A 21,202-nucleotide genomic window follows, 5' to 3' on the forward strand; every position below is an offset into this window, starting at 1 on the left:
AAAAACTGAGTACAAACACACAAGCTGTCTGTGCTGGCAAACTGAAGCCAGTATAAACAAAGCAGCCAGAAGGATCACACATTAATTGTAGCAGTCCAAATATCCAGATGCCAGAAACCTGGACCACCCGAGAATCCAGACTTTCCGAAAACTCAAAACTTTTTAAACTTAGCGGGCTTTTGTGCACGTGTGTATACATAAGCAGCAGTTTTTTTTTTTAAAAACTACTCGTTTTGATAAATAAGCTATCAAAATTTACCTGTTCATCTCTTTCTTCCTCCTTAAATTTGAATTTTAAAAGGACTGCCTGAGAATCTGGAAAATCCGGACTGGCCCAATCCCCAAGCACTCCGGCTTTTCAGCCTTCTACTGTAATTCACTCAAACAGTTCACAATCATATAGTTGAATCAAACAACAACTAGCCATCAATTTTAAGTTTGATCCGCTGACAGCCTAAGTTTCCAATAAGATAGCCTAGCTTTGATAATAATTGCATGAAGGCAAGTGAACTGTTGACCAGATTCACTTAGCGATTTATATGTTGAACATTGATAGGATACTTGTTGAACTGCTCGTTGTGTTGCTGTATCTGGTGACTGAGAGTCTTTGAGCAGCTGCAACACTTGCTGAAGACCCTGTTCGTCAGGTTGCCACTCCATGGTAAACAACGAACCTGCAAGAAAGTGGAGAAAAAGCCATCAGAATCAAGTTTGTCAAGCCAGTTGTCACAATGCAAAGACACCAGGAACTGCAAACAAAAAAAATTTTGCACACAGAGTACGTTTCCAATGATCTCAAAGATCCATAAATATTTTGGCTGAGATGATGTCACAATTAGAAAAAAAATGATTTTTTTCCCCCCCTCACTGTGCTCAAGTGGGGATCTGATCACAATCAACGGAGCTCTCATGTACTGGTCAAAGATAGAGCTGCAAGGGGAAGATTTCACCCAACTGCTCAAGTGAGGCTCTGACATCACTGGAGATCTCATGTACCGTTCAAAGATACAGCTCAGGTGGAGGTCTGTTGTACTGTTAGTACCATTTTGAATCAACAGAGTTCTCGTGTATACTGGTCACCAATTACTTGGTTCCTTTCAGAGCAAAACCATAAAAGTTAAAATCTTTTGATTAGTCTCTACACTACGTATTTATGCTATTGCATTCAGGATATTGCTCTTCAAACAAGGATTCATGAACATTTTGAAATTAAATATAGAATCAAAGAGACTGCTGAGACAAAAAAAACATTGTTAATGAGGCAAATGACACTGGAGGAAACATTGGAAAAACCATCATGCAGAAATCCGAGTGCTTGTCGCTGCATTTTGTGAGCAGAGATCATGTTTTTTGGTAAGAATTGAACGTTATTTCATGCTTGAAAAACATATTTGTTGTCGTTTAACCCGCAGCTACAAGTGTTCTGCTCATGCTAATGGTCTGCTTAAGGAAGTTTCTCGATTTATCCCCAAAAAAATCCAGATAACCGAGATAGGTCAGGTTCCAAAATTTTGGATGATTGGAGTCATACTATATGACAATAAATGGAATCTTGAACACCCCAAAAGCTTGCAATAGATTCATCCTACTAATTAATATTGGGCAGAAATAGACATTAATCAATTCACACTGATCTTCCTGAAGGTGGGCACATGATATCTCATAACCTAATAATTACCTGTAGCAGAGTACATACTTTCATCATAAACAAAGGCTACAGACAATGCACAAATCCTTGACGCTCAAAATAATTCTAGGTCACTGCTTGAATAGCAATGATCATTAAGACACAAAAACTGTAGATGGTGGAATCTTAAGCAAAAACAGAACTGGAGGAGGAAATTAATGGACCAGGCAACATCCATCGGTAGAAGCAGTCAATGTTTTGGGTGAGTAACCACAAACTGCTATTGCCACAGCACCCAAGCCTCTATAAAAGCTGCAGATTGCAAATACGTTTCAAAACCAGCTCTCTGCAACTATCAATTTTTGGGTCCATAACAAAAAAAACTCTTCAGAGAGAAAATACTTCAGTCCACTATCCTTCACAAGTCTGTTAGAGAAACACTTTCCACACTTCAATATTCAGGCTTTTTGCAGGCAGAACTATTGACCCAAAACAAGATGTCTATTGAGTGCTGTTGATCCTGTCAGGAGGGCAAGTTCCACACATTTCCCATATGTGATACAATCAAGCCTAGACTGTTCCAACCAGATTGTTGGTGACAGGCAAAGATCTGATCTATTCCCACCAACCTTCCCTTGCTCCAAAATTTCTTCCCAAAAGGACATTCAATTAACCAATGGCCAACACAAATAGAGTTCTGCTATGCTCCGCTGAACTCAGGAGTTCCTACTATATAATGGGAATCTGAACATTTTAAAAAAAACCCATGAACAGAAACTGATTATGTACAATTTACAAAAGGGCTGGATAAACTGAGTGTGGAATGTCTATGGAAAGCAAAGGGATATACCAGTGTATCAGGCCTGAGCCCTTCATCAAGATGTGATCAAAAAACAGGCCGGTGCCTGAATAAAAAGAATAGGAGAGGAGGGATGAAGAGGCAGTTGTACAGGCCAACAGAAAAGAGCTCTTAGATGGATAAGTGTGGGAGGGCACATGAGGAAAAAAGCTGAAATGTGAAGGGGGAGGAGGTTTACAGAGAGTATAAGCATCCCCTTGCTTCCTGTAGATGCTGTGAGACTGGCTGAGCTTCTCCAAAGAAGTTTCCGTATTGCACTACAATCACAGCACCTGCCGACTCTTGTTTAACTGGCTCATATGGTATCCCATGCAGGGGAAATTTCCTGCAGAGATGCAAAATACTCAGGGCAAGGCTCAAAGCTCAATTAGAATGTAATCAGCCCAAATACAGCTCAATTTGCTCGGCATCTGGTTTAAATGAAAGTGAACATAACACGTGGCTGGCAAAAATGAGTTCAGCCACTAATACCACATCTTGTGGCATTCAGGAACCAAGTAATTGACAAATAAGATAGATGGGTTTGTAATCTGCAGATGACACAGACAGTGATCTGGACAGTGTAGAGCAGCAATTCTCAAATTTTTTTGGTATGGTCCTCGTAGGACTCTGCTCAAGTTTATGGGACACTTTCTGGCAAGGCAGGCATAGATCAGCTACAAACATAGGTGGTTCACTTAAGTTTAATTAATATGGGTGGCAGATGAAGTTTAATGCAAGGTCAAGTGCAAAGGGAGAGTATATTTAATGGCAGGACCCTAAAAGCATTAAGGTGCAGTTAAGTTTGGGGATCCAGCTTCATTGCTCCCTGAAATTAGCCAAATCAATAGAAAGGGTGGTAAATTTAAATTAAATTATAATTTTTAAAAAATGTACACAGAGCAAGGTAACAGGCCATTTCGGCCCACAAACCCATGCCGCCCAATTTATACCCTATTAATCTGCAACCCAAATATGTTTCAAATGGTGGGAGGAAACCAGAACCTCTGGGAAAAACCCATGTAGACACAGGGAAAACATACAAACTTCTTACTGACTGCATGGGATTTGAACCTAGGTCATGTTCGCTGGTGCTGTAAAGGCCTTGATCTAACCGCTACGCCAAGCGTGCCACCCTAAAGACAGCACAGGGCACGCTTGCTTTCATTGCTCAGACCATTAAACCATAAGATTAAGGAAATCACGTTGCAGTTGTGCAAAACTTTGGTCAGGATGCATTTGGGCAACTGTGTCCAATTCTGGTCACTATTACAGGAAGGATGTAGAGGATTTGCAAAGGGTATAGAAGAGATTTACCAGGATGCTGCTTAAGTTATAGGGTATGAGGTATGGAGAGAGGTTAGATGAATTTGAATTTTTTTTTCTCTGGAGTGTCTTTTTCTTGACTGTTAAAAGGCTGAGAGGAATCCTAATAGAAGCACAAATGAGAGGCAAATTAAGGGTAAACAGAGCCTTTCTCCAGGGGTAAAAATGTGAAACACAGTTTAAGGGGTGTGGATAGTGATTTTTTTTTAACATAGGGTAGTGGTGGAAGCAGACATGATGGTAGTGTTTAAGATGTTTTTATGCAGAGACAAATATGGAGAGAATGATTGTCAGTGGATATGTGGAGGCTGCAGTTTTATTAATTTGTCTGATTTTGTTGGTGTTGGTGCTGCACAATAGCTCAGCAAAAGGAACTGTAAGGTGCTCCTTCCATCCAATAGCCCACAGGTCATCCTTGGTCAAGGTGTACTACCTGTTTAGTCTCCCAATCAGGGTCACATGAAGCCATGGATTGCGGGTGGTGGATGGTTTTACAAGCATTCTACAAATTTGAATTTACGTTTGTAAAACTAAATATGCTGGGCAGATGAATCTTCAGATGAATGGCCAGGGTTACCCATCCACTCTGGATGAAGCAATTGAAGGCGGAAATGGGAAACAACTTCAGTATTTTTTCCCTTTGTATAATCCTGAACTCAACGTCGACTACGGTCTCAGCTCAAAGATGGAGCCTTCACTTAAAGAGAACAGAGGAGGTTCGACAACTGAACTACAATTCAGAAGGTCAGAGATCGAGAGACATGATCACCCACGCCGAACGACAAGCACCTGAATGAATGTTTTTGGCACAGACATTAGGAGCTGAAGGGCATTATATTGTTCTACATTTCAAGTCTGCAAAGTAAAGGCAGAGGTCAACTTTTACTTACTTTCTCTACAGACTCAAAATGAATTATGGCATATTTCAAAACATGATCTTACATTTTCAACAAATGTCTGAGGGCAAGACTAATGACAGGATTGCTTATAAATAGATTTTAGAATACACTTTAAACACTTCTGTTTGGTTCCCAAATGCTTTCAAACTGTATCACTTCCTCTGACAAAGGATGTGCAATATTTCAGCAGCCCAAACATGTTCCTCAAAAACAACCTTGTTCAGCTGGCTGTATATCTTTTACTTTAGATTCATCAGCAGATTACATAGATGACATCACATATAACATTCTTTTTCCTGCAGACAAGGCATAATTACTACTTATTGGCATTGCGATTAGAACAACACCTTTACAGCGCCAGCGACTGGGTCCAGACCAGGGATCGAGTCCCACGCCGTCAGCAAGGAGTATGTTCTCCCCATATCTGCGTGGGTTTTCTCTGGGGGCTCCAGTTTCCTCCCACCGGTCAAAAATGTACTGGGGGGGGGGGTGTAGATTAATGGCATGCAAATTGGGCAGAAGGGACTGCTGTATGTCTAAATTTTTTGAAAAATTAAAAAATTTTATTTATTGGAGGTGCAAAAAAAATTGTACATAAAGTACACATGTACACAAAGAAATGTAAACAAACTGCAATACAGAGAGGAAAAAAATGAATAAAATGCAAAAGAGTTCTTAAATGAGTCCGATTGAGTTCGGTGTGGAGTCTGAAGGTGGAGGGGTAGCGGCTGTTCCTGAACCTGCTAGTCTTTTGGCACTTATATCTCTTTCCAGTGTAACTGCTGACAATGGATTCACTCTTACTCAAAAGGCACACTCACCTCAGGAGGGATTTCAAAATACATTGCAGGTCTGGTGGATCAAAACAAAACAAACTGCTGGAACTCAGCAAAGTCGGCAGCATCTGCATTTCCTCCGACCTCTCCAGAGTAAATACAAAGCCGGAATCTACACATTAATGGACATTTTTTATTTCTCAACCCATAAGATGCACACCACAGGTTATGGACAGAGGCAGTGAAAGATGCTTTTAACTAAGACTAGCCTAAATTAAAAAAAAGGCAATTACGTAGTTCTGAAATTTAGTGCTGCATGTAGATATTAAATGTATATTCCAAACCAAATTTCCACAATGCTCCCACAAAGTATTAACCACAACAGATCATCATACCTCGAAGGGCCTAGGCCCGCAACGTTGGCTCCCCTTTTACTTCCTATAGGCGCTGCGTGACCTGCTGAACTCCCCCCAGCACTTGTGTATTGCGCTCCACGCCTGCGTCTGCAGCCTTTCCAGTTTAACACCCCCCCCCCCCCTCCGAAAAGGCCAAGGGTTTGTGCACCAACATCTACACCTTGGTGCTCATTCTCCCCGCCAGCAATCCCCTCCACCCGGAGCTGGAACAGGAAGCAATGTCCGTGTGTAGCTTAAGAAATCAGCACGCAAGGGCAGACCGTCGCCAATGCAAACCGGGGCCGTCGATCTCGGGTCGAAGCAGCCGCCCACTCGGGTGCGGGAGGCTCCTCCTATGGGTGGGAAGCGGAATACAACGGCCCGAGGCCTAAAACCTGCAGTTGCTCGGCGGCGCCTCGATGCCGCAAGTTCCGCTTACAGAAACTCAGCCCCCACGTATCCTCACCCTGATTCCCTTCACCCCCCCCCCCCCCCATCTTCCAGACCCATGTTGCTGGACTGTAGATTGGCCCAGGATCTCTTTCTCTGATCCCCCTTCTCTCACTCACTGATCCATCGCCTGCTCCTGGTTTAAAAAAAAATGCTTGAGAAACTAAGCAGGTCAAACAGCACAATTTATATAGCAAGGATAAAGAAATATCTTTCGGTTTGAGCCCTTCATCAAGGTATAAGCAAAATGTAGGCAAGTGTCTGCCTGAATATGAAGTACACTGATTGTCCTGTTGAGTTTCTCCAGCCTTGTGTTTCTATTTCTGGGAAACTATTCCCACACATTATTGGGGTGAGATGAGATTTTATTGTCATATACAATCTACCGATAGACTGAAAATCTTGCTCATTGCAGAAATTAAATGACCACATGATAGAAAAAGTAATAAACATCTAAGTACTCACAATAGTACAACATGAAAGTCTGCAGATACAGTACTTGAAGTTAAAAGATAGGGGAAATTTAGCAGAAAAAAAGTGTACATTTATGGAGATAGCAAAGATATAATCAATGTTCCGGGCTTGAGCCCTTCATCATGGTATGAGCAAAATGCAGGCAGACCCCCAAACAAAAAGTGGTTCTTATGTATGTATCTTTGTCTTTGCTGAATAAAGTAGTTTCTCCAGTATTGTGTTTTTACTACAATCAGAGCCTGAACACTTCAACGCCCCTCGGGGTCCCCCTCCACTCCACCCGCCTCCCCCCCCCGATCCCCTCCACACCCCCCCGACACCTATTCTACCCACACCCCATCCCTCCCCTCCAGGGACCCCCATCCCTCCCCTCCAGGGACCCCCATCCCTCCCCTCCAGGGACCCCCATCCCTTCCCTCCAGGGACCCCCACCTCCCCCTCAACTCTCCCCCCCCCCGGGACCCCCTTCAACTTCCATCCCCCGAGACCCCTTCCAACCTCCTCGCCTCTTGGGCACCCCACCCACCCAGAGGGTCCCCCTCCAGCTCGGGGGATCTTCCACCCAATGCTTTCCTCTCGTGAACCCGCAAACATCACGGCTTTACCATCGCCCCGACAGTCCCTACTCTGTCCGCCCTCCCTCGTTCCCAGCGACCTTCCTCCTCGGGCCTATTTATCCCAACCCCGCCAGTTTCCCCCATTGGCCTTCCCACGGCCAGGATCGGATCCATCAGCCCTCTGACCACCTCCCTCCCCCCGGTCTCCGCCTCATCCGCTGTCTCCCTTCCTTTCCCCTCCCCCAAACCCCCTTTTTTTTCCCTTCTCCGGTACTTGCCTCCTTCTCTCCGGGCCGCTCGCGCCGGTGCCCTGCACCCCGTTTAAATTCTCTGCCGCCAATCCCGGTGGCCGCTTCTCACACGTGACTGACACACCGTTCCACCCAGCAGGCGCTGCGCTCCGCGCATGCTCTGTCGGGAAAGGCGCCCTTTCCCACCGGCCTCTGTTGCTAGGATACATCGAGATGCCTGGGCGTTCGGCTGGAGGTCCACAGTGAGAGAGTTTTGCAAAGTTATTTTGTTTTAATCCAATTGCAGAGAGAGAGAGAGAAATATTTTATAGCAACAGTCAGCTTTGGATGATGGAATGAGGTAGGCATGAGTGTTCAGGGAGGAAGAAGAAGGGATGGATTGAGGGATCAGAGGCAGAGAGGGTGAGCAAATTTAGGCTCTTGGGAGTCACTATCTCGGAGGATCTTTCCTGGACCCAACACACCGAAGGCATTGTGAAGAAAGCACACCAGCGCATCGACTTCCTCGGGAGTTTGCGGAGGTTTGGCACGGCGCAGGAAACCCTGGCAACTTTCTGCAGATGCGTGGCGGAAAAGTGTGCTGTGATTGTCATGCCGGAGGAACTCAGCAGGTCTTTCCGTCGGCTGACCGGCTGCATCAGTCACAGAATTTGTGGTTCCCACATTTAAGCTTTAGAACCCATTGGGGTTGAGGCCAATGGAGTCACTGAAATTGTGAAAGCTCTGAGAGAATTCAACATCCTCCATAATTACACTAGTCAACAATTTTCCTTGAAAAATTGAGCAACTTCAAGTTGAACACAAAGATAACGTCATATTTGCTGTATCTCATGGTAAGTTAGTGAAACATTGAATTAACTTTTATTTAATTTAGTCTGTTTAATAGCAGAATGATGCTGACATACTACATTGGTTCGGCTGACTGAAAAATGTTTTGACGGTGATTTTTTTGTACTCAGTATCTGATGCCTCGTATGTCAGTGTCCAACAATAGTCATCCAGCATTGAACCATTCCAGTTCCCCGATACAGCAATGATCTGGTGAAATCTGACTGCAGCAGAATCAGCAGGGAAGAAGTCCAAGTGCGAATGCAAAAAATAAATTTTCAATGCCATGTTGCACTTCACGGTTTTGTAGGGTTGGAGTAGACTTAAAATATGACAGTAGTTGTATGGATTCACCTTTCTTTCTCTCTCTGTCCCTGTCTCTTTCTCATTCTCATGCAGACGGCTGTGGATACTTGCTACTGGGCAAAACAGCAATAAGTATTTCCTTGGAACTAGGCAATGATGGCTAATTGATCAAAGAAAGTACAAGTGATCAGGGTCAAAACCATTGATCGGAGTAGGTAAGAATGCTCAGTGGTGTCAATAAACTGCTGAACAGAAATGGTACAGTTTGTGAAGAGAAGTTAGTGTGTATTGCGACACTTCAACAAACACAATCAAGAACTTATTAAGGACTCTTACTTTTGCACTTTATTGTTTTTTTTTTCTCTCTGTATTGCACAGTCATTTTTTTTAACATATTTTTATTTGTTTACATGTGAACATTGAGCCATTTCTTTTTGCACTAACTCTGTCTTGCCCGCAGGAAAAAGAATCTCAAAGCTGTATATGATGTCAAGATCAAGACTCAATTTATTGCCATGTAATGAAAACAGTGTCATATTACATTCCCCATCAATAGGAAGAGAGGAACAAAAGAGAATTACCTCCAGCACTCAACAAATGCCTATGGATTCACCTCCAGCACTCCCATAGCTCATGTACACATCAGAGTCCAGCACAAACCATCGACAATCCAAACTCTAGATCCAAATCTCTGATATAAAAAGAACCCCTTCAGCACTCTCAGCACCTCTTTCATCACAGTTCCGATAGGATACCCCTTCTGTCAGTATCAAGCCAGTCTACAGCAGTCCGCTGCCTGTGTGAGTAACTCATTTGGAGTCACCAAAAGCCTGCTGCCTGTGTGGTCCTTCAGCCACGCAACCCCACATTGGTCCGCTGCCGGAGTCACCATCCGTGGATCATCTCAGATGATCCCTGTTTTCTGGTGCCTCGCACAAGTCCTCTGTTTCCCTGAAGTCTGCAACCCCTTGTGACTACTGCCAATCATAGGCACTGCCATCTTGGGCACAGACCCCGAGGTCACGGGATTTTAAATAAAACTACCGTCAGCTCCTTTAACGGACTGTTCAAAGCTTGTATGGAGCTGACTGCAGTCGGACTGAGCGTTGGACCCCATGGGAGTGCTGTATCTTTGCACTCTCCATGGTTCTGCACCAGCAGCAGTGCTGCCATTACTTTATGTACTCTGACAATAAATTGGAATTCTGGTCCAAAACCTTTGCAACCAGTTCATTTGCAATAGCAATTAGTTAACTTAAACTTAAATGTCATCATAATTGTCAGGATGCATGGATATTGATGAGATGGATATTGATGAGATGAAAAAAGGGACACATTGTGGGATGAAAGATTAATAAAGGCCAGAGTTCCACTTCAAATTTTGCCATGGGATTGATTACATTCACCTACAAACTGAGACGCATATTTGGTAGAGCATTACTTCTCTTGGGTTTGCAGTTTAAGTGTTTAACTAGATTATTAAAATTCCAATTTATTGTCAGAGTACATTCATTACACAGCAGGTGAATGGCATCAGCAGTTGCGGTCGAGTCCACGGTCAGGGACATACTTGGGAGCTCTCAGTGCGGGGCAAAACAACGAACAGGAAGTTTACGTCACTTCTGCCCCGCACAAACACTGAGACCATTGGGACCAACATGGGCCTTTTAAGTGCATGAGTTTGAATCAGTAAATTAGTTAGTTTGAAACTCCACTTGCCTCAGTGTGTTTCTTCCACTCACAGTAGCCGATAGCCACATTGGAGGCCTTGACAATCCAACGGCATTTAGACTCAACACAAACAACTCCAGCAACATGGACAACACAAGCAAACTAACTTTTTAAAATTCAGTTTCATTTTAATTGCCAACTTTCTGGACCACTCAGCCCTTTACCTGGTTTCAACAAACAGAGGCCCAATTCTGGGTCAGGAAAATTGTCTCCGATGAAACTAGGTTATACTATGTGGTAGCGGTACTTGACCCAGGGACAACAAGCTGAAAAATGGACTTCCTGCAGCAGCTCCCAGAAGCCAGCACATATGAGGCACTCAAGGCCTTGTTGGTCGGCACTGTCGGCCTCTCACGACACGAACGGGCCGCATGGTTGCTGCATATGGACGAGGTGACCGCGCACCGTCAGCCCTAGTGAGTGACGTGCTGGCACTCGCAGATGGCCATAAGCCATATCTACTCTTTGAACAGATCTTTTTGGAGCAGATGCTGGAGGACATCTGCCTCCTACTAGGACATCCGCCTCCTTCTAGCAAATGAGGATTTCTCTGACCCGCGGAAGGTGGCTGCGCACACAGATATCTGATAGCGTGAAAAAAGAGACAGTGGAACAAGCATTGGAATTAGTGCTGAGTCACGACCGAAGGCCCAGCCACCCCGCGTTCCAGCAGCAAAGTCAGCAATGCCCACACCAAAAGACGACAACAGCTCCAAGTCTTGATGTTTCTACCATCAGAGGTGGGGATCTGGGGCCCACCTATGCTGACTGCCATGCTTGTTCCAGCCATTGCTAATGCCCACGGAAGCTGGCCAGCAGGATAGCCTCCTGTATGTCTCCAGGCGCAGGTTTCTAGTAGACACAGGATCAGAAATCAGTGTCCTTGCTCCCCTCAAGCCAAGGCACCAAGACCAGAAGTGCCGGGCCAGAACTCACGGCAGCCAACAGCAGCACCTACTACACTATCCCTTTGCAATTCGGTTCAAGCTGATTCACATGGATGTTTACACTGGCTGCGGTGTCACAACCATTGTTGGGTGCAGACTTCCTCTACACATACTGTTTACTGTTGGACCTGAAGAGACAATAACTAGTCAATCCAAAGACATTTCAAACCTTTCCCCTTAGCAAGGGCAGATTTTCGGCTCCACACTTGGATTCAGTCACGTGTTCAGACAACGAATTCGCCAGGGTATTGCCGGAGTTCCCATCCATCATCATCACGCCACAGTTTTCCTCGACAGCCCCCCAAACAAGGTGTGATGCACCATATTCCCATTTAGGGACACCCCGTGCATGCCCGAGCACACAGGTTACCACTAGATAAGCTCTCACTAGCGAGGGAGGAGTTTAACAAGATGGAGGAGATGGGCATCATGCAGCGTTCAGACAGCCTGTGGTCCTCTCCGCTCCATATGGTGCCCACGTCCACAGGAGGATGGAGGCCATGTGGGGGCTACAAGAGGCTGAACGAAGTGATAGGTACCCAGTCTTGCACATCCAGGACTTAATGGCCAACCTGCATGGAGCCCTCATCTTTTCAAACAGCCGAATGAAGGACCCTTCAAAGTGGTACATCATAACGGGGCAATGTGTTTCGAATGTGAGTGGTTGGGAGAAGACATTTACCACAGAGTACTTCAAGTCGACACACCTGGACATTGAGCACACAGTCATGGTCCCATCAGTCAAGAGGCAAGGGTGGTCATGTAAAGCAGACAGTGTACGGAGTATGGTTTCAGTGCCTCCTATCACCGATTCTGAGGGGGAGTCTTGTGGCGGCTTACCCATGTGGCAGGCGAACCGGCGCCAGCAGTCGTGGTCAAGTCCACAGTCAGAGACATACTCAGAAGCTCTCAGTGTGTGGCAAAATAACTGACAGGAAGTTGGAGTCACTTCCACCCCACAGGAGTGCTGGGACCAGCATGGGCATTTTAAGCGCACGAGTTTGAATCAGTAAATTAGTTTGAAACTCAACTCGACTCAGCGTGTTTCTTCCACTCACAGTGTCACATTAATCTGAGATTCCTGTGGGCAAAGCAGAAATTCTATTTATCAGTAATGTAAACTGTACACAAGAAAATATTGGAATACAAAAGAGAGAAAAGTACAGAAAGAAATCTAAACAAACTGACTGGGCAATTACAGAAAAAAAATACAGTAAAATACCCGTTATCCTGAATTCAAGCAACCGGCAGCCTCAAACAACAAAAAAAATCGCGGAAAGTAAATAGGTAAATAACTGGCGCCCCATCCCCCGGCGAGTAGTTTGCCAATCTTGCACAATGCATGCTCAAGCAAACGGCAAATTCACTTATATGGCATCTATATTCTGTAATAAATAACGTGCAAGAGTCCTTAAATAAGTTTCTGATTTAGTCTGTTGATTAGAGTTCTGATGGGGGAGAGGCAGCATGTGTTTAATTGGCCAAAGTTGGCCAAAGTATCCAACATAGTAAGAGTGCTATGAACTGAGCCAAACTGAACTATACATGTAGGTAGAACATTAGGTGGCCAGCATTTGCGCAAATAGATGGTACCCTGTGTGGGAATGCTACCGACATTGCTAAGTATTCACAGCATATTTGTGGACAAGTAGCCTAAGTATAGATCGTATCCATCTGCATCTACTGCTACCTGGGAAAGGCAGCCAGCATTTTGAAGGGCCTAATATGCTCTGGTCACTTTCTCTTCTGTCGGGAGAAGGCCCAAAAGTATGAACTCCCCTGCCATCAGGCTCCTGGATAAACTCCATAACAGTGATCTTATGCTTTGTTCTAATTGATTTTCTTTATTGTAACTCTGTACAGATTGAGTACATCTTATCCAAAATGCATGGAACAGAAGTGTTTCAGATTTGGGTGTTTTTTTTTGAATTTTGGAATGATGTGTTTCAGTCTCCACCTTTGATCAAAAGCTTACAGAACACTGTATTTTTTTTTCGACACAATCATGTTTCTGGTCATATTATACTCAAACCTGGCATTTTAGGTGGAGATGAATTTCAGATTTCACATGAAAATAATGTTTTGTATTTACCAAACAAAACTTGATCTCTGCTTACAAAAGAAGATCAATGCAGTACCAAACACCAGAAATTCTGCTGGATGGTTTTTAAAAATGTTTCCTTCAAAGTCATCACAGTGAGTAACGCAGATCTGACAATGGTTGTTAACAAATTGGCCCCACAGAGCATCAGAGCCTGTGGACGCTCAAAAAGTTTTGGATTTTGGAGCATCTTGGGGGTACTCGACCTGTACTTTGTAATTGTGCATTTGTCCTTCCACTTTGTATAGTGTTAGAAACTTCAGCTGTACTATTTTTCCAGACACTGACTCTGAAAATGAACTCTCTCTCTCTTAGTGCAATGTTGTATCTGGAACTGTGCTGTGGCCTGTGTGACCCTATATCCAGCCCACAAACTAACTTTACTAAGAAATATATATTTTATAACTAAAGATTAACGCAAATCCATTAAATGCTGTTCGGTAGCTTTTGGAAGATTTCTCACTGTTTCACAGACAATGTGCCAAATAAACTTAAACCTAAACATGTAGCACAGATGAGCAATGTAAGTGTGAGCAGAATGAAGTGTGTGTCTACATGTGGGCAGCCCCTATATGAAACGTAGTTCACGTGTGAGGGCAGTACTTGTATAGATGATATGTGCAGAGGCAGTTTGGTTATGGGCCACAGATAGTGGCAGCCTCACTGACTATGTCTGCAGACAGCTCATACATGGACTACACACTGCACTGGCAGATCTTAGACAGACAGTATGTACACTCACCCCCACCAGGGACCTGTATGTATGAGGGCAGGCACTGTGGGAACACGTTTATAATTAATGAGTGAACGTAGTTATGTGTAGACCCAGCCCATGCATGGGCAATATACTGTATTAATGTGGATAGCCAATGAATGGATCTCAGTTGTGTGAATATCCAGAGCTCCATTTTATTGGCAGTGTGCATTGGCAATACGTCCTGGCTGGCTGCATCACAGGGTGATATGGTTGCTGCAGAGAAGTGGATTTGAGGTCAATCCACAGGACTGAAAGAGTAGCAGAGAGTGTCTACACCTCCCCCCGTTTCAGATAACTCTGAAGAGGGCGAACAAAATTGTTGAGGCCTGTATCATCCTGCACACAGCATCTTTCCACCAGGCTGAGGAACAGCTTCTTCCCACAGGCAGGGAGAACGCTGAATGACCAAAGGAATGCCTCACACTGACTCTCCAAGACTCTCATATTCATGAAACCATATTTATGGTTTCATGTGTATTGCTTGTATTGTATGTGTGTTACGTCTGGTTGTGTGTCTGTGAGAACGCTATTTCATTGGGTTGTACTTGTCCAATCAAACCAGTCCTTGTTTTTCCTGGAGGAGAAGCCCAGTACCTCTTCAGTGGATTGCAGTATGGTAGTCTTCAACTGATCCCAGAGGGTTTCAGGGGACGGGTCCGTGAGGCGGGTTGCATCGTCGAGCTTTGCTTTGAGGTTTGCCTGGAAGTTTCCTCTCGCTTCGTCTGACTGCAGGTTTCCAACATTGAACCTCTTTCTGGGGGCTTTATTGTTCCTGGGCTTTGGCTTGAAGTGAAGGTTGAGCTTGCAGCGAACCAGCCAGTGGTCAGTGTGGCATTCCGCGCTAGGCATGACCCTGGTGTGGAGCACATCTTGTTTGTCACTTTCTCGCACCAGGATGTAGTCCAGGAGGTGCCAGTGTTTGGATCGGGGATGCATCCAGGTGGTCTTAAGGCTGTCCCTCTGCTGAAAAAGGGTGTTTGTAATGACAAGTCGCTGTTCTGCGCAGAGCTCCAACAGGAGGCGCCCATTGTCGTTGCACTTGCCGACGCCATGCTTGCCCAGGATTCCTGGCCAGGTTTCTGAGTCTTTGCCGACACGAGCGTTGAAGTCGCCCAGGATGACAACCTTGTCGGCTGTAGGGGTACGTTGGATGAGGTTGCGCAGGTCGGTGTAGAACTTGTTCTTTTCTGCTGGTTCCGCCTGGAGGGTTGGAGCATAGACACTGATGAGGGTGATGTGACGCTTGTTTTGAAGTGGGAGTCGCATGGACATGATTCGGTCCGAGAGGCCTGTCGGAAGGTTTTCGAGTTTGGAGGCAATGAAGCTCTTGACCATGAAGCCTACACCAGATAGGCGTCGTTCATCCGAAGGCTTGCCAGACCAGTAGAGTGTGTAGCCCGCGCCGCGTTCTTGGAGGCTGCCTACATCTGCCAGGCGGACTTCACTGAGAGCGGCTATGTCGATGTCAAGTCTGAGGAGTTCATGTGCAATGAAGGCAGACCGACGTTCAGGTCGGTGGCTGTCAGCCTTGTCTAGCATGGTTCTGATGTTCCAGCATGCTAGCTTGAGTTTGTGAGCATCTTTTGAGGGGGAGGACGTGGAGGGGGAGGACGTGGACCTGTCCTCGGGCCTGCGCAAAGGAGCTTTTAGGTGGAGTGCAGTGCGCACAGTACTGGCCCCACCCTTTACACCCATGGTTCGTGTGCCGTGGCCAAGCAAGCTGGGACGTGGCAGCGAGGTCCTTGGGTCGTAGGTTTTATATCGGAGTGGCCTTCTCCTATGCAGGTTTCTTACCCGGGCTGGAGGGGCCTGCCTCCCCTCCTAGGTCGGTCCATACTGCCCGGACCGGGGCCGAGGCCTCCCACACTCTGCCCGGATCGGGGCCTTCGCCTGCCCCACTCGACCGAGGCCGGGGCCGCCGTCTCCCCCTTGCTCCTGCTCGGATCGGGGCCGCCGCCGTCTACCCTTCGCCCGGACCGGGGCCGGGGCCGCTGCTGCTCTCCCTGTGCCCGGACTGGGGCCGCCGCCTCCCACTCCCTGTCCGGACCGGGGCCTCCGCCTGCCTCACTCGACCGAGGCCGGGGCCGCCGTCTCCCCCTTGCTCCTGCCCGTATCGGGGCCGCTGCCGTCTACCCTTCGCCCGGACCGGGGCCGAGGCCGCTGCTGCTCTCCTACAGCCAGGAAATCCAGGAGCTGCTGGCAAAGAAGCGAGCTGCCCACCAGGCTCACCTTACAAAGCCGTCCTGTCCAGAGAAGAAACAAGCCTTCCGTCGCGCATGCAGCCATCTTCAGCGCAAACTCCGGGAGATCCAAAATGAGTGGTGGACTAGACTCGCCAAACGAACCCAGCTCAGTGCGGACATTGGCGACTTCAGGTGTTTCTACGAGGCTCTAAAGGCTGTGTACGGCCCCTCACCCCAAGTCCAAAGCCCGCTGCGCAGCTCAGACGGCAAAGTCCTCCTCAGCGACAAGATCTCCATCCTCAACCGATGGTCAGAACACTTCCAATTTCTTTTCAGTGCCAACCGCTCAGTCCAAGATTCCGCCCTGCTCCAGCTCCCTCAACAGCCCCTAAGGCTAGAGCTGGATGAGGTTCCCACCCTGGATGAGACATATAAGGCAATCGAACAACTGAAAAGTGGCAAAGCAGCAGGTATGGATGGAATCCCCCCAGAAGTCTGGAAGGCTGGCGGCAAAACTCTGCATGCCAAACTGCATGAGTTTTTCAAGCTTTGTTGGGACCAAGGTAAACTGCCTCAGGATCTTCGTGATGCCACCATCATCACCCTGTACAAAAACAAAGGCGAGAAATCAGACTGCTCAAACTACAGGGGAATCACGTTGCTCTCCATTGCAGGCAAAATCTTCGCTAGGATTCTACTAAATAGAATAATACCTAGTGTCGCCGAGAATATTCTCCCAGAATCACAGTGCGGCTTTCGCGCAAACAGAGGAACCACTGGCATGGTCTTTGCCCTCAGACAGCTCCAAGAAAAGTGCAGAGAACAAAACAAAAGACTCTACATCACCTTTGTTGACCTCACCAAAGCCTTCGACACCGTGAGCAGGAAAGGGCTTTGGCAAATACTAGAGCGCATCGGATGTCCCCCAAAGTTCCTCAACATGATTATCCAACTGCACGAAAACCAACAAGGTCGGGTCAGATACAGCAATGAGCTCTCTGAACCCTTCTCCATTAACAATGGCGTGAAGCAAGGCTGTGTTCTCGCACCAACCCTCTTTTCAATCTTCTTCAGCATGATGCTGAACCAAGCCATGAAAGACCCCAACAATGAAGACGCTGTTTATATCCGGTACCGCACAGATGGCAGTCTCTTCAATCTGAGGCGCCTGCAAGCTCACACCAAGACACAAGAGAAACTTGTCCGTGAACTACTCTTTGCAGATGATGCCGCTTTAGTTGCCCATTCAGAGCCAGCTCTTCAGCGCTTGACGTCCTGCTTTGTGGAAACTGCCAAAATGTTTGGCCTGGAAGTCAGCCTGAAGAAAACTGAGGTCCTCCATCAGCCAGCTCCCCACCATGACTACCAGCCCCCCCACATCTCCATCGGGCACACAAAACTCAAAACGGTCAACCAGTTTACCTATCTCGGCTGCACCATTTCATCAGATGCAAGGATCGACAATGAGATAGACAACAGACTCGCCAAGGCAAATAGCGCCTTTGGAAGACTACACAAAAGAGTCTGGAAAAACAACCAACTGAAAAACCTCACAAAGATAAGCGTATACAGAGCCGTTGTCATACCCACACTCCTGTTCGGCTCCGAATCATGGGTCCTCTACCGGCACCACCTACGGCTCCTAGAACGCTTCCACCAGCGTTGTCTCCGCTCCATCCTCAACATCCATTGGAGCGCTTACACCCCTAACGTCGAAGTACTCGAGATGGCAGAGGTCGACAGCATCGAGTCCACGCTGCTGAAGATCCAGCTGCGCTGGATGGGTCACGTCTCCAGAATGGAGGACCATCGCCTTCCCAAGATCGTGTTATATGGCGAGCTCTCCACTGGCCACCGTGACAGAGGTGCACCAAAGAAAAGGTACAAGGACTGCCTAAAGAAATCTCTTGGTGCCTGCCACATTGACCACCGCCAGTGGGCTGATAACGCCTCAAACCGTGCATCTTGGCGCCTCACAGTTTGGCGGGCAGCAACCTCCTTTGAAGAAGACCGCAGAGCCCACCTCACTGACAAAAGGCAAAGGAGGAAAAACCCAACACCCAACCCCAACCAACCAATTTTCCCTTGCAACCGCTGCAATCGTGTCTGCCTGTCCCGCATCGGACTTGTCAGCCACAAACAAGCCTGCAGCTGACGTGGACTTCTTACCCCCTCCATAAATCTTCGTCCGCGAAGCCAAGCCAAAGAAGACTTGTCCAATCAGATGACAATAAACTTGACTTAACTTGACAATATCCATCTTTGCAAGAAGGAGCTTCCTGCAGAAGACATGTTTGGCATCAAAGTATTTTAATGATATTCCTGAGTTAATAATGGTCTTACAAAAATAGTAAGGAACTATTGGCAGAACATTAAGTTTATAAAAGGACTGATTTGTAATCTTATCTAGCTTTATCACATTAAACTGTAAAAACTGACTGAATTCGAAACATTCAAGACCTTGGGATCCCAGAATTAGCAAATGGATTGGGTGAGGAACAACAGACAGTAACATTGACTTAATGAATACTTTAGTATTGGAAACTAATGTAAAATAAGCTACGGCATGTGTGCAACCAAGTACTGTGTCAAAAGAAGGAGCAGTATCATGGAATCTCACTGAGGAAGCTAACAAATCTACATCTGAAATCTGAATGTGAGTTGTTTAACTCTAAAAGGTTACCATGGCTTCCTTTTTGAGTCAAATTTGCTTTCTTGGATGAGATTTATTGAAGTTATCCCTTTAGGAATGCCAACAGCAATGCACAATGCTTGGAATAAGATTCTGTGCTAACTGGGATGTATTTTAGTTATTCCAGACATTTTGAAAGTTCGTATTCCTCTTGTCCCAGCCATTGCTCTTTTCTATCGAGTTGCCATTCATCATTAATTATATCTTCTTCTGATGGGATGAAGTGTTTCTCATAGTCAAAGATGAAGCATGTTCTTTCTGGTGGCTTTGTGCTAATTGGCTGCTCATGAAGTTGATTATACAGATGAATTGAAGTCTTTTGAGAGCTATCTGTATCCTGAATTGGCTTGCTTGGCTGAAGCAGGTCTTTAGTATTTGAGCTCTCAGCTTTTGCCAGTACAGGGCTGTTGCTGGTTGCCAGAGGATCCTGACTTAAAGTCTCAGGTATCATCTCTTCTACATTAACAATTTCTGGATCATTCTCAATCATTCCAAAATGTTCTAGGGTGATGGAATTCTGAAAGCAGATGAAGAGTGGAAGATAATTTGAGAATACAACAATGGTATATAGAAATGAATAAATGTATTCCATTGGAAAAAATAAATATAGTTTAAGAAATAATATTGAAATATTTGAACAAATATGGGAGCCATACATGAAACACAATAGAGAAAACCTACCGGGGACATTCACCACCTAAATTAACGAAAGGAGAAGGAAATGAAAAGAATTGACTCAGTGGAATTTCTTGTTTATTTTTATTGAGTGACAACATTGTTTGAGTGGTTTAATGTATCTTAGATTTTGTACTTTAAATGGATGGGGGGGGAGGTAGGGAGGGTGGGATGGGAGGAGGGGGGGAGAAAATGACACTGTATATATTTGAAAAGGAAAATGTATGTATCTTGGTCAATGTGGTTTATGGTGTGAAAAATTAAAAAATTTAATAATAAAGCAGATGAAGAGTAACACTATCATTGGCTTTGAGTTTAAGATTGTATCTTTTTTTAGATATACAATAGTGTAACAGGCCCTTCCAGCCCATTTACAACCCCTGTATGTTTTGAAGGGTGGGAGGAATCCGGAACACCCTGACGAAACCCACAGAGATATGTGGAGAACGGACAATCCCCTTGTCCAAGGATACAAGGTGAAAACCTACCATCCCATCAACCTCACTCCAGTCTTTCTTCCCTTCTCCTTCCCTCTCCACCTTCCACTGGGATCGCTCCCTCTTTGAATCCGTCGTCCTCTCATCCCTTTGTTTTCTTGGCACCTATCCCTATGTCCACAGAAGGTGCTGCACCATTTGAGGCCCCAAATAGTCCTTCCAAGTGAAGCAACTACTATACCTGGTATTCCCATTGTGGTCACCTCTACATCAGAAAAACTGGGCGCAGACTGGAAGATTGCATTGTTGAGCACCTCAGCTCTGTCTGCCACACTAGCTTGGATCTCCCAGTAGCCACCCATTTCAATTCCCCATCCTAATCCCTTGATGACATGTCTGTGCATGATCTTGTGCACCGCCATACTGAGACCACATCCAATGAGACGCAAATCGGAGGATCAACACCTCATCTTATGACTGGTCACCCTCCAACTGGATGGCATTAACATAGACTTCTTCAGTTTCCATTTAACCCCCCCCACCCCCTCCCACCCCCCTTCTTCCCTCTGTCTTCTTTCTCCCTGAACTATCAAAGGAAATGTGATTAAAACACTGTGAAGTTCTCACCTGCTGGAGCAGAGTACGGATGATTTCAGGATCTGGGATTCTCTGGCGACACCATTGGGGTATAAGGAAGGGGCTAAGTCTTTTTATTCTGCAAAAGCAAACAGCAGATTGGCAGCATCAAAACAAATGGAGGCCATTCAGCCCCACAAACACTCAAGTGTTACCTGAATCTTAGTTCATACATTCATCTATCAAATCTCTGCTATAGTATTTTTTTTCCCAATGTAAACCTACTTGTGATAGGTGCAAAGTTGAGGTAGCCACTTTAACTCACATATTCAAAACTGATAATTTCTGAAAGGTGTCTTTGAAACCCTAACAAAAG

General features: G+C 45.8%; 2 protein-coding genes and 1 long non-coding RNA gene across 10 annotated transcripts in view; 1 reads left to right on the top strand and 2 right to left on the bottom strand.

The window, feature by feature from the left end:
• Nucleotides 1-7,727, bottom strand: part of LOC138758501 (transportin-2) — a 37,256-nt gene extending 29,529 nt beyond the window's left edge. The window contains exons 1-2 of one of the 4 annotated variants that reach the window (XM_069927486.1): nucleotides 7,621-7,726; nucleotides 562-674 (exon numbers count right to left, since the gene is read on the bottom strand). In XM_069927486.1, the coding sequence (XP_069783587.1) occupies nucleotides 562-660 (99 nt within the window). In that variant the 5' untranslated portion in view covers nucleotides 661-674; nucleotides 7,621-7,726. Of the gene's footprint in view, nucleotides 1-561; nucleotides 675-5,511; nucleotides 5,602-5,861; nucleotides 5,987-7,620 lie in introns of those variants that run through there. The other 3 variants (XM_069927487.1, XM_069927488.1, XM_069927489.1) reach the window with 3 other exon arrangements.
• Nucleotides 7,728-7,805: 78 nt separating this feature from the next.
• Nucleotides 7,806-21,202, top strand: part of LOC138758511 (uncharacterized) — an 83,176-nt gene continuing 69,779 nt past the window's right edge. For 2 of the 4 annotated variants that reach the window (XR_011354309.1, XR_011354308.1), the window contains exons 1-2: nucleotides 7,806-8,426; nucleotides 8,821-8,942. This is a non-coding gene — a long non-coding RNA (uncharacterized lncRNA). Of the gene's footprint in view, nucleotides 8,427-8,820; nucleotides 8,943-18,565; nucleotides 19,103-21,202 lie in introns of those variants that run through there. The other 2 variants (XR_011354310.1, XR_011354312.1) reach the window with 2 other exon arrangements.
• The window catches only part of LOC138758510 (interleukin-12 receptor subunit beta-2-like), a 74,255-nt gene continuing 71,594 nt past the window's right edge, over nucleotides 18,542-21,202 (bottom strand). For both annotated transcript variants that reach the window (XM_069927506.1, XM_069927507.1), the window contains 2 exons: nucleotides 20,878-20,965; nucleotides 18,542-19,655 (listed from right to left, as the gene is read on the bottom strand). In XM_069927506.1, coding sequence (XP_069783607.1) covers nucleotides 19,257-19,655; nucleotides 20,878-20,965 — 487 coding nt within the window. In that variant the 3' untranslated portion in view covers nucleotides 18,542-19,256. The remainder of the gene's footprint in view (nucleotides 19,656-20,877; nucleotides 20,966-21,202) is intronic.

The sequence above is a fragment of the Narcine bancroftii genome, chromosome 3, assembly GCF_036971445.1.
Source record: "Narcine bancroftii isolate sNarBan1 chromosome 3, sNarBan1.hap1, whole genome shotgun sequence".
NCBI lineage: Eukaryota > Metazoa > Chordata > Chondrichthyes > Torpediniformes > Narcinidae > Narcine > Narcine bancroftii.